Source organism: Chrysochloris asiatica, unplaced genomic scaffold (genome assembly GCF_000296735.1).
Source record: "Chrysochloris asiatica unplaced genomic scaffold, ChrAsi1.0 scaffold00117, whole genome shotgun sequence".
Classification (NCBI taxonomy): domain Eukaryota; kingdom Metazoa; phylum Chordata; class Mammalia; order Afrosoricida; family Chrysochloridae; genus Chrysochloris; species Chrysochloris asiatica.
The window spans coordinates 6462799-6476104 of record NW_006408635.1 but is presented as its reverse complement, the minus strand read 5'-3'; the positions used below and the strand labels follow the sequence as shown (position 1 = coordinate 6476104).

The window sequence follows — 13306 nt, the reverse complement described above, 5'->3', positions numbered from 1 at the left end:
TTTTTTTAAAGAAAAGGTCAAACTAAGTACCCTATTGTATGGAAATACATACTTTCAAAAACCTTGAGGGGAAAAAATGAAAAGACCAAGACAAGACAATGACAAAGTTCAGTTAGCAGCAACCTCAGGGAAGAGGGAGTAAAGCTGGGTGGTGGTGGTGGTTATGGGTCGTTGAGTAGGTTCTGGCCCATAGAATCCTATATAGGGTTTCTGAGACTGTAAATCTTTACAGGAGCAGAAGATCTCATCTTTCTCCCTCACAGCAGCTGGCAGATTCAAACCACTGACCTTGCGGTTAGCAGCCCAACCAGTGACCCACTAGCTATCAGGGCTCCTTGAAATCAAGCACTGAGGATGTTAACCGGAAGCAGAACAAACCCATGGCTCTCTAGTCAGTTCTAGCTCTCAGTGACCCTGTGTGGATATTGTAAATAGATTCCAAAGCAGCATGATGGATGTGCTTCTTGAGTTGGGTGGTTGCTTCATGGGGGCGCTTCATGATTTTATTTAAAATCTGAATGTACTATACAGATTTTTATTAAAATATAATATGGCATTTTTAAAAAATGGGTCGTTGAGTAGGTTCTCTTTTTAAAAATAGAAACTGGAAAAAAAAAAAAAGAGCAATAGAGGAGATAAGATCATACAGTTTATACAAACAAGCTTAAATTAGAACCAAATGTAAAGCAAAGCATTAAGATGGTTTCCCACGTTTACATGAACCAACGGACATTTTATTAGATCTCAATTCCTGGGTCTAAAGAATTATACGCATCTAGAAGTCTGGCGTGGCGCTGTGGTTAATGCACTGAACTGCAAAGTTGTTTGAACTGCAAGACTGGCAGTTCAAGTTCACCAGTCGCTCCTTGGAAACCCTCTACAGGGTTGCTATGGGTTGGAACAGACCTGACAGCACTTAATAACAACAACACTGACAACTACAGGACTCCTGGTGTGGCGCTGTAGGATAAGCATTGGACTGCAAACCACAAGGTTGGAGGTTCAAACCCACCAGACACTCCTCAGAAACCCTATTAGAGTTACTGTGAGTCAGAACTGAGTCAACGGCACTTAACAACAACATGGCTGAGTACTCTCTTTCCTTCCCTAGAAACTGTGGTGGTTACAAATCGGGCTGCCAACCTCAGGGTCAGCAGTTCGAAACTACCAGCTGTTTCGCGGGAGAAAGATGAGGCGGTCTGCTCCCGTAAAGATTTACAGCCTCAGAAACCCTGTGTAGGGTCGGTATGAGTCAGAATCGACTCCAGGGCACATAACAACAACAGAAACCTAAGAACAAAACGAATGAACCCTTCGTTCATTTTGAGGTCTTCCTCAAAACCCTTCATAATGCACTCTGGTCAAGACAAAACAACCCCACCAGGAATCAGTTCTGTGCAACACTATGCAGCAAAAAGGGTAAATCTGCATAGCTCCAGGTGATGCTGATGTGGCCCATTAAACTACTGACCAAGACAAGTGTATTACGGGGGCTGACAGGAGGCCTTTCTGCATAATTTGGTACATTTCCACTTGCTAAGAGAAAACACTGTGAGTGAGACGTAAGTAGTCAACACTTGATGGGCTTGTGGGAGTCAGTAAGATCCTGGGAAGTTTCATTAGGCAAATCCAAATACCCAAAGTCAAGAACCTATGAAATGGGAAATTATTCTAGGTGCTGGTGGTTGTTAGGTAACATTCGTATATATCACAGTACACTTTATCTGCTAAAAGCATTTTAATGCAGAAGTAATTCAAAGGTAAGTCAAAAAGTACTATAATAATGGTTTCTATGATTTTATCAAACAAAAATATCAAAATGTGAAGCTGTTGTTTCTCAGCGTCACCTCCAGGTAGATCTATAGACTTCTAAAGGTGGAGTGTCCATTTCTCTAACCCTGCCCCTGAGAATTCTGTGCACTTCGATACACATCACATCAGAAACACAGTTTGGGCTCCCTACAGAGACTACTGGAAGCTTGTTCCTTTTAAATGTTCTTTGAGGTTGGGGAACAAAAAGAAGTCTGGGAGGGCAAGATCTGAGCTGTAGGGAAGATGGGGTAAGGTTGCCCAGCAAAATTATCACAGGACACTCTGTGCTGCCCTCAAAGAATGAGCAGGTGCATTGTCAAGATGGGAAAAAAATCCATCGGTGCAACTTTCCTGGCCTTCTCTCCTGGCCTTCTCACTAAAGAAGTTTTCCTTTTTCTTAAAACTCCATAGTAAGTCCCATAATCATCTTACGTCTTTCAAGAAAAGCTATCAAGATGACCTCCTTTGGAATCCCCCCAAAACAGTATCCATAAGCTTCTGAGCTGACCTCTCTGCCTAGTATTCATCTTTGAGGTCTTCCCCACCTTCCTGAAATTGACTGAGCCGAATGAAACTGTTGTCTTATGTGGGGCAGCATTCCCATAAATTCGCTGCAAAGCTTCAATGATTTACAAAGATGCTCACTTGAGATTTGTTAAAAATGTATTATTTGCCCTGACTTCAAAATTGTTTTTTTCCATGGCAATATTCTTTTTTTTTTGAAAGCACCCTAACGAGACTAAGTATATCACTGAGAGAACGTGTCTGTAGCCATTCACTGATCACAGATGCATGTTTAAACACATTATGTTTAGAATAAATCCATGTATATTTGGACAGCAAAGTCAGTTTGAACGGCAAGGTTTAAGCTTACCAGTCACTCCTTGGAAACCCTATACAGGGTCGCTATGGGTCAGAACCAACTCGACGGCACTTAACAACAACATATATATGAACTGGAACCCTAGTAGCAATCCTTTTTAACATATCCTCATAGTAAAAATAAGTCTTGGTTAGTCCAAAAGAGCATCCAAACTCTCACTAATTTGCTAAGTAACTAAGGAAAATCTTTTCTTTTCTCTGCTTCAATTAGCAGGTTTGAAAAGGGATGACAACAGATTCTGGAGCAATGGTTAAGTGCTCAGTTGCTAAATAAAAGGTTAGAGATTAGAACCAACCCAGCGAAAAAGAGGGAGCCCCCCAATGAGATGAATGGGCACAGTGGCAGCAGCAATGGGCTCCAGTGTAGCCACAATTTGTGAGAGTGGGACAGGACAAGGAGGTGTTTTGTGCTGTTGTACATAGGTCATTATGGGTCAGAACCAACTTGACAGCACCTAATAACAACAATACCAACAGTGACTGCAGCACAAAGGCCTGGTGATTTGTTCCCATGGAGATTACAGCCACATGTAACATGGGGTCATCATATCAAAATCAACTCAACAGCGCCTAACAACAAAATAATCAACATTTCTCCAATAAAGGTGTCCTACAAGACATTGTGTGGCACTGTGGGTTAATGCACCAGACTGCAAAGCCATTTCAACTGCATGATTGGTGGTTCAAACTCAGCAGCTGCTCCATACAGGGTCGCTATGGGTCGGAACTGACTCGATGGTACTTAACGCCAATAACATATGACATTACTAATTATGAATTTTACTAATGTACACAACTTTACAAAATGAAAAAAAATTGAAGCATAATTAGATCATTTTTTGTGTGTCTCATTATTTCATTATACAACAAATATTTGCTAAGAACCTGCTCTCACCAGACAATCTTCTACGTGTCGTAATTCATGACACACAACATTAACAACAGCAACACTCTAGGTACTGGGGATATGGCAATGAACAAAACAAACAGGGCCCCTGTACACAACGAAAGGGTTCGTGCATTCCTGGTATTGTTATTAATGTCATCAAGTCAGTTCTGACTCACAGCAACCCTGTATAGAGTTTCCGAAGCTATAATTTCTGAAGCTATAAATCTTTGCAGAAGCACAAAGCCTCATCTTTAGCCTGCAGAGTGGTGGGCTCGAACCGATGACCCTATGGTTTGCATTCATAGCAATTGATTTTAACCAACCAAAACTCTTGAAGCCTCCTAAAAATCTTGTGGAGCCACAGTGAGTTTGAGTTATAAAATGTCCTGGACCCCATCAACTGTGTTCAGTGGCAAAGTCCTGATGGGAGCAAAGACAACTATACCAATCCCATGTTGTTCTCGGGTGCCCAGCATCACCAGTTTTTGGCCAAAAGAAGGTAAGACACTTGGAAGACGTTTTCTACAATGGTGGAGCACTTGGATACAATTCTGCTTAAGAGGGCTGAGGAAAGAGGGGGCTACCGCTTCTTTTGTATGTTTCAAGGTTAACACCTTCTACAATATACTAAAGGATTCCCAATGCATGAGAGAGACATTCTTATAGAAGGTACTTTAGTTTACTGAGGACCATTCCAATTCCCGTCTTCAAAGCAAGTAGGGTCATAGATCCACTGGCTGCCAACAGGTCATCATGCTTTCAAGTGCACTAAGAGTCCTGGTGTGGCGCTGTGGGTGAATGCTCTGGACTACAAAGTCGGTTTGAACTGCAAGGTCGGTGGTGTTTCAAGCACACCAGCTACTCCTCGGAAACCCTATACCAGGTCACAGTGAGTCAGAACCAACTCGACAACACTTAACAACAACAACTACAAACCTAAATTTAAAAAAATGAAGAAGAAAAAGAAAGTGTGAGTTTTGTTGCAAAGTGCCATTAAGTCAGTTTCAACTCATACCGATTCTATTGGGTTTCCAAGGCTGGTGGTGAGCTTGAACCGCAGCCCTTGCAGTTCAAATAGACCTTGCAATCCAGCGCATGAACACACAGGACTCCGAAAGAGGTAGAGAGGGAGGGAAATAAGGAAGAAGGGAAAGTCAGAAAAAAAATACATATATTACTTTTTTCAAAAGTCATCAGTGGGCTTTTAATAAGATGTTAGAAGTTTCCCTGGTTCTCAAATGTTTGATCCCCAGCACCATCTCCAGCCTGGAAATGGGACACAGTGAAGACTCCAATCTACACAAGCTGCCCTCACTTCCTGAGAGTCTTCTCTGGTCATGTGATCAAGAAACTATATTGTTGTTGTTAAGTGCTGTCGAGTCAGTTCCAACACATACTCAAACTCTGTGTAGGGTTTCCGAGGCTGCAAATCTTTGGAGGAGTAGAAAGTCTCATCTTTCTTCCACGGAGAAGCTGGTGGGCGCCAACCACCAACGTTGTGGTTCAAAGTACAGCACTTATTCTACAAAATGTCAATATATCAGCACCAAAAGCTTTTTCTTTCTAAAATCTCAACTATAAAAAAAAGTAGACTATATGTGTATGTGGCATGTGGCTTTTTAGGATAAGTATTAGACTGCTAACTGCAAGGTTGGTGGTTCAAACCCACCAGCCACTCCCCAGAAACCCTATACAGGGTCGCGATGAGTCGGAACTAACTCAATGAGACTTAACACGTGTGTGTATCAGATGTGAAAATGATGGTGCGGCTTGGTATGTATGTGTTGAGGAGACTTGGTAACACACCTAATAGTACTACAATCAGCTTTCTTCTCTTCCCTCAAAAGCCCAGCTCTGAGATGCTTTCATTTTTCATATGTTGAGCAAAAGATACCAAACAATAACCAGCCCCTCCCTGCTTGAGCAGGACTATCTCGTAGCACCTGGTTGCTTCTGGTAGCTTTCCTTCCTGTCTTCAAGGTTCTGGGATAGCAACTCTTCAGAAATGGGAATGCGGCTGAGTCGTGGTCCCTGGCTAGCCTCCCCATCTATCTCTGCAGGACTCCCATTCTGAAGAGGCAAGAGTGAATCCCCAGGCTGACAAAGACCCCCTCAGACTCAATCATACAAAAGTCTTTATTTGAAGGGCAAACTACACAGTTCTGTGAAGCACTCTGGTAGTTTGTAGTGGTAGAGTTCTCACCTTCTACGTGTTGAGACCCTGGTTCAATTCCCGGACAATGCACCTCATACATAGTTGATGTGTCTCATGGAGGTCTGTATGTTGCTATGAAACTGAACTGCTTTCCACAGAGCTTCCAAACCAAGACAGAGTAAGAAGGCCTGATGTTCTACTTCTAAAAACAGCCAATGGAAACCTGATTGGTTGAATCTGAAGCCCATCATGGGGATGTCGGAGGCCTGGACAATGTTTCATACCATTGTGTACAGAATCCTCATTAGCTCAGTGGATGCACCACCAGTTAACAATGGCAACACCTCGATTCTGCGTTTCTTCAGCCCAGACATGTATTACTGTCTCAGGGGTTTGTTAACCCCCATACTTCCCTCCTTGGAATCCATGGTGCTGTAGGGTAAGCAGTGGACTGCTAACTGCAAAGTCAGCAGTTCAAACCCACCAGTGGCTTCCTTAAAAACCCTATACAGGCTCACTGTGAGTTGGAACCAACTCCTCAGCACTCAACAACACTCACATCCTTAACAAGCTCTCAGAAAAAGATGGCCAGAGTCTCTGGGAAACAATTTCTAAAGTTTGCTTTAATAATATGAGTTATTTATTAAGGCCTTGCCATGTAGCAGACACAATACTAAACATATATTTTTCCATTTAATTTTTATAATCATATCTAAGGATAGGTATTATTAAACCCATTTTACAGATTGAAAAACAGAGACTTAGAAACATTAAATAATTTTTCCAGGGTCATACTGTTGGTAGGAATCCTGGCCTGTCCTTTCAAAACCCAGGCCTTGAGTCACTACCATGTAGTTGGAAGACCTGCAGCACAATACGACAGTTACAATGCCCACTATGAATTAGTTCTGTGATCTTAGGTGACTATTTAATCTCTCCATCTCCATCTGTCACTCCGTCTTCAACGTGAGGGATCATCAGTCCCTTCCTGCCTTTCTCCCAGGGTGGACAGCAATGTCAATACCTGTTGCTGAGTTTCAATAAGTCCATCTGTCTTTGACAAACGTCCTTGTCCATCTATCCAAAGTCGGGACTCGGGTGGGTGGGAGAAGAGTTGCAGAAAAAGGAGATCTAAAACTGAATTTCAAAGTTGCATGCTTCTTTTCCTTTTGAGATTTGTGTGACTGTCTGGACTCCAATGTTTGAAGAAAAATTCTATTAAGATGAAAATCATCTAGACTGGAAATCCAACCATCAGATGGGGTACACATAGTAAGTGCTCAGTAAAGACCAGAGGGAGGGCAGAAGGCAGGCAGGCCGTAAGTAGCCGACTGGCCTTGCTTGTTGATTATTCTGTGGTTATCTATTGGTATTTCATTTCCTATGCCTGTGGCTAATTGGTTCTTTCAGTCTCTAAGAAATTAACTTGATCAAAGTTGTTTAATGTCACCTCACAACTGTCAATGAATAAAGAAAGAACTTACAAGCAACAACGACAAACGTTCTTAGCCAACCCAGAACATTCTATACCCAGAACATTCTATAGTTTGAACAGCCCTGTGTTTTTTCTTCTGAGTCGTCCATCATACCAGGATTGTTGTTGTTGTTATGTGCCATGGAGTCGGTTCCGATTCATAGCGACCCTGCACAGGATTTCTGAGGCTGCAAATCTTTAGAGGAACAGAAAGCCTCATCTTTCTCCTGCGGAACAGCTGGTAGTTTCAAACTTCTGACCGTGAGATCAGCAGCCTGATTCGTAACCACTACTCTACCAGAGCTCCTCATACCAGGATAGACCTCTTGTTGTTGTTTGTTGTTAAGTGCCATCGAGTCAGTTCCGACCCATAGTGACCCTGTACAGGGTTTCCAAGGGTGTAAATCTTTACGGGAGTAGAAAGCCTCATCTTTCTCCCGTGGAGTGGCTAGTAGTTTCGAACCGCTGACCTTAAGGTTCGCAGCCCGATTCGTAACCACTACGCTATAGACCTCTTAGTTTCTTGGAATTTCAAATCACTTGGCTGAAGCAACACCCATGGAGACCACACACACACTGAACTGACAAAAACAGATGCAGTAAAGAGTGACTAATAAAATCCCAGCACACAGGTATCCCCATAGCCATCAGTTAGCTCAACACAGATGCAGGGACAGGTCCCTTACAATCTGTTCCTGAGGACCTTTGGGAACTCTTGGAAAACACACACAGCTGAAGAAAGGAACACGAATTTATGATGGGTTGATCTGAGGGTCTGTCTGAACAAAGAAAAGACAAGCCATCAAGTAGCCATAGAGTGGGAGGGGTTCCCAGCCACAGAGAGGGGACTGTGATGCAAACAGAAAATGAAATGTTCCAGGGCCCACAGCAGACACACTTGGGACTGAAGTTCTACAACTCTGTTCCCAGTTCACGAGTGTTCTCTATTCTTAAAAACGGTGAAAAAAAGAGCAAAGATATAAATACAGATTAACTCTAAACTTTTTCTACCCGTTAGGAAAAGACTGGATACTCTCAAAATGACCACCTGCAATTAAAGCCACAATTAATTAGGAAGATGGCATTTCTCTCCAACCATATGGTGTCATTAGCTTAATGCCAGGTGCTTATTACTGAGAGTGGGAGCTCCCCAGGACCCTCTGGGCCCCTCCCTCCCTTCCCCATGGGTCTGCAGCAGAAGGAACAGAGAATTATGCCTTTCCATTCCAAAAACCTACCCACGCCCACCCCCACACCCCACACCAGGAACCTCCGGCTGGTTTCAAAATACACACAAGTTAAACTTCTAGGGCAAACCTGGACAATGACGGACTCAGACTCAGGGCTGGGAGGGAGGGGTCATGTGGGAGACTGACTGAGGAGGAGGGAGGAGCTTACATTAGAGGTCTCACAGATCCTTGCCTGCTCTAACTCAATCCTGTTAAAATTGTTCATGAAAACGCAGCGTTCAAAAAAACGCATCGTTCAAATACGGAACGTGTCCCCTCAGAGACAGAAAGCTTTCCAAAAGAGGAATTACATAGTCAAGAGAGCATTTACTTCCCATTGACACAGTATTTAGAATATCAGACTCTAGGCACACATCACAGCAATTAATACTCTCAGAGACAAAGGTAAGTAAACACAAAAATTTTAATTCACTCTATCCAACAGAAGCATGTGCAGACTGAAAGAGAATCGTGCCCCATAATACCCAGATATGTAGCACTCAAAGAAAGCCCATAAATGCTCCCACATGGCCTTTGTAAAAAAGAATTCTGGAGGGGCAAGTAACCCCCAACTTTCACTGAGAACACAAATTACATCAGAAATTGTATCCATTCAATCAGTATAATTGATTCTGAAATGTGGTTAAAATGCTCTACCCAATGGCTATTAGTTAATCAGCAGATCTATCATTAGACAGTACTGAAATGGTTGCCAGTGGCCCATCTGATTTTTCTGAAAATGTACACGAATAGCATGTACCTTTTTTTCAGACAAAATCCCTTAAGTGTCAACTATTATTGCTTCAGAGTCCCAAATATTGGGAGAGGAAAGGGGAACATGTCGATTCGAACCTTTTTTTTATAAAACTTTTTATTAAGTGAAGAATTTAGAAACAAACCTCTTGGTAAATCTTCAACACGTTTACGTGCCATGGATTTGGGCAGCTGTTTCTTCTCATTTTGAGGCCTGCCTTATCAGCAAATGGGAGTCCCCAAAGCTGTACTCAATCAACGAAATTAAGGCGACGCTACTCTGAGGAGGCAGTTCTGCCTCAGTCGTTTTCTGAGTATCTTTCAACCTGAGGGGCTCATCTTCTGACACTATATGCAGCAATGTCCCACCGCTGTTCATAATGTTTCCACTGGAAGTTCTGCTAACACCTGCCTACTACAGGGGTATCTGAAATACCAGTGGTTATCACTTCCAGCTTCGCAGGAACCCATGAACCACCACAGTATGCCACACTGACCGATGCGTGGTGGAGATAACATCCTAGGCATTAGTGAGCTGAAATGGAATGGTATTGGCCATTCTGAACTGGACAATCTTATGGTCTGGCCCAGAATCGGGCAGTTTCATTTTGCTGTACATAAGATTACTGTGAGTTGGTACCGATTCGATGACACCTAACAACAACAATGGTCTGCTATGTTGGGAATGACAAATTGAAGAGGAACCACGGTGCATTCACTGCCAGAAAGAACATTTCAAGCTCGGTCCTGAAATACAACACTGTCAGTGATAGGAAAATACCCACACACTACTAAAAGAAGATCAGTTAATACAAACTTCTTTAGTTAATAACCAGTGAATTACTGGTAACTGGAATATGACAGTTGGAAACAAGGGAATTGGTACATGGAAAATATGGCCTTGAAGACAGAATTGATATCAGAGCTCTTAAGATAGAACTCTGAATGACCAACGTCATATTCGTCGCAAATATCTTTTTCAACAACATAAACAGTAATGATATACATGGTTTTCACTGGATGTGAATACACAGGAATTAAACTGACTGCATCTATGGAAGCAGCTCAATATAATCAGGCCCCAAAAAGGCCAAGAATCAACTAACAGCTCCTTATTTATAAGAGCGGATGGTGAGACTTTGTTTCACACACTCGGGACCTGTGCACACCATCAATTGTTCGTGTGCAAGTTCAAGTTCAAGCTGAAGAAAATTAAACAAGTCCATGGAAACCAAAGTACAACCCTGAGTACTATCCCACCTGAACTTAGAGACCATCTCAAGGACAGATTTGAAGCAATGAACACTAATGATCAAAGACCAGACACGTTGTGGGATGATTTCAAAAACATCATACAGGAGAAAAGCAAAAGGTTAATAAAAACTCAGAGTTACACAACAAACAAACACCAAATTGGATGTAAGAAAAGACTCTGAAACTTGCTCTTGAATGTAGGCAGAGTAGCTCAAGTAAAAGGAAGAAGTGAAGTAAAAGAACTGAACAGAGCATTCAAAGAGCAGTTCAAGAAGACAAAGGAACATATAATGAAATATGCAAAGACCTTCAATTATAAAACCCAAAGGGTTTGAAAATTGAAGGATTCTATGACCAAAATCTTGAATAACACAAGAGTATCAAAAGATGGAAGGAATGCACAGTCATTGCACCAAAAAGAAGGGTCAACATTCAACCATTCCGGGAGGTACCCTAGGATCAAAAACTGATGATACTGAAAGAGGAGGTCCAAGCTGCACTGAAGGCTTCAGGAACTTAAGAAATACCAGCTGAGATGCTTCAACAAAGTGCAATGCTGGAGGCACACACTTGTCTACGCCAAGAAACATAGAAGCCAGCTACTTTGCCCACTGATAGGAAGAGATCCATATCTGTGCCCATTCCAAAGAAAGGAGATCCAATGGAATGCTGAAATTATAGAACAATATCATTAATAACACGTGCAAGGAAAATTTTGCTGAAGATCATTCAAAACTAGTTGCGGAGTACATCTACAGGGACCTACCAGGAGTTCAAGGAGAGGACGTTAGATGTGGGATATAATCGCTGATGTCAGATGGATCTTAAAAGCAAGACAATACCAGAAAGACGTTTACCTGTGTTTTATTGACTATGCCAAGGCATTCAACTGTATGGATCATAACAAACTATGGATAACATTTCAAAGAAAGGCAATTCCCGAACGCTCAACTGTGCTCATGTAGAACCTGTACAAAAACCAAGAGAGTGCTCAAACATGGGGTTCCTGAAAGGCCCCAAATCAGAACAGGTGTGTATTCTTTCATCATACTTATTCAATCTGTATGCTGAGTAAATAATGCAAGAAAATGGACTATATGAAGAAGAATGGGGCATCAAGACTGAGGAAAGACTCATTAGCAATCTGCAATATGTAGACGACACAGCCTTGCTTGCAGAAAGAGAAGAGGTTTTAAGTGCTTACCGGTGAAGATCAGAGATTACAGCCTTCAGTATGAATTGCTGCTGCTGCTGGTGGTGGTTGTGGGCCGTGGAGTCGGTTCCGACTCATAGCGACCCTGTATAGGGTTTCCGAGGCTGTAAATCTTTACAGGAGCAGAAAGCTTCATCTTTCTCCCGTGGAACCACTGGTAGTTTCAAACTTGTAACCACTATGCCACTCTCAGAGCGCCTTCAATACAAATTACGCCTCAACATAAAGAAAACACAACATCACACTAAACAGAGAAAAGATGGAAGTTGTCAAGGATTTCACTGAACTTGGATCCACAATCAACACACATGGGAGCAGCAGTCCAGATATCAAAGGACATAGTCATTGGGCAAATCTGTGCAAAAGACCTCTTTAAGATGTTTAAAAAGCAAATTGGTCACAATGAGGACTAAGGTATATCTGACCCAAGTCACTGTATTTTCAATTCCCTCATATGAAATGAAAGCTAGACAATGAAAAGGAAGATCATAGTAGAATGGATGCACTTGAACTACAGTGAAGGTGAAGACTATTATATATACCATGGACTGCCCGAAGAATGAACAAGTCTGTGTTGGAAGAAGTACAACTAGAAAGCTCCTTAGAAGAGACGTTGGCAAGACTTGGTTTCACCATCACATACTCTGCAAATGTGGTCAGGAGGCAGCAGAGATGATGGTTAGTGAAAAAGAGGAAAACCTTCAATAAGATGGACTGACACAGTAGCTGAAACAATGATCTATACAATGGAAGAAACCTGGCAGTATTTCTTCTGATGTATATATGTGGAAGCTGTGGGTCTGGTCAGACTCCACTAACAATATGGCACATCAGAAACTGTTCACCAAGAATGAACATCTTAGAAGAATGAAAAGTAAAGTTTCCCATTCAGTGTCCTACACTTTCAAACTTAAAGTAACCAAGATTCTCCATTATTCAGAGTACAAATATAGAACATTTACTAAACCTTAACAAGATATCCTGTCTTGTTACTAAGAAATGGAGCCAATTCTATTTATTTCTTACATAGAAATCCACCCCACCTCCACAACAGAAAGCTCATTTGCTAGTTCCCCAAACTCAGCAAAGGGTGCATCAAAAGGTCAGTCGCTGGCGCCCCACTTGGTGACTGCACCCCACTGTGTGAGCAACCAGACCGGACACACCTGACAAGTGTCTGCCCACTTTCCTCTCTAGTCCACTCTCAGAAACGCGGATCTCAGGGAACGGAAATGCAAACGGATCTCTCAAAGAACTAACCGGAGCGCAAGGTAGAATTATATAACAATTTACCAGCGATAAGGCTTCCAAAAAACGAAAGTAGCGCGTTGAGGGGCAGGGATCAGGGGAAGGCGAAGGGGAGCGGTGTCGCCTCCACTTACTCGAAGGCGAAGAAGAGTCCGCTGGTGACCAGGATGAGGACGAGCGTCAGGTAGAAGACACCCGTCTGCCGGGCCATCATGATCCTCCCGTTGCAAAAGAACTTGTTTCGACCCGGGAACACCTCCCATTTCCTGCGGGCCGCGATTTTCCTCTTCTTGTGGGGCGACTCCATGGGGGAGGAGCTGTGGGTGCTGATCTGGCTGTACTCGCAGTCTGTCATGGGCCCGCCGCCGCCCGGAGGCATCCACGAGGGCAGCCGGCC

At 42.7% G+C, this 13306-nt stretch overlaps 1 protein-coding gene across 2 annotated transcripts in view; it reads right to left on the bottom strand.

Annotated features, from left to right (window-relative positions):
- Window positions 1-13299, bottom strand: part of ZDHHC14 (zinc finger, DHHC-type containing 14) — a 328836-nt gene extending 315537 nt beyond the window's left edge. For both annotated transcript variants that reach the window (XM_006868453.1, XM_006868454.1), the window contains exon 1: window positions 13044-13299. In XM_006868453.1, the coding sequence (XP_006868515.1) occupies window positions 13044-13288 (245 nt within the window). In that variant the 5' untranslated portion in view covers window positions 13289-13299. The remainder of the gene's footprint in view (window positions 1-13043) is intronic.
- Window positions 13300-13306: the final 7 nt, after the last annotated feature.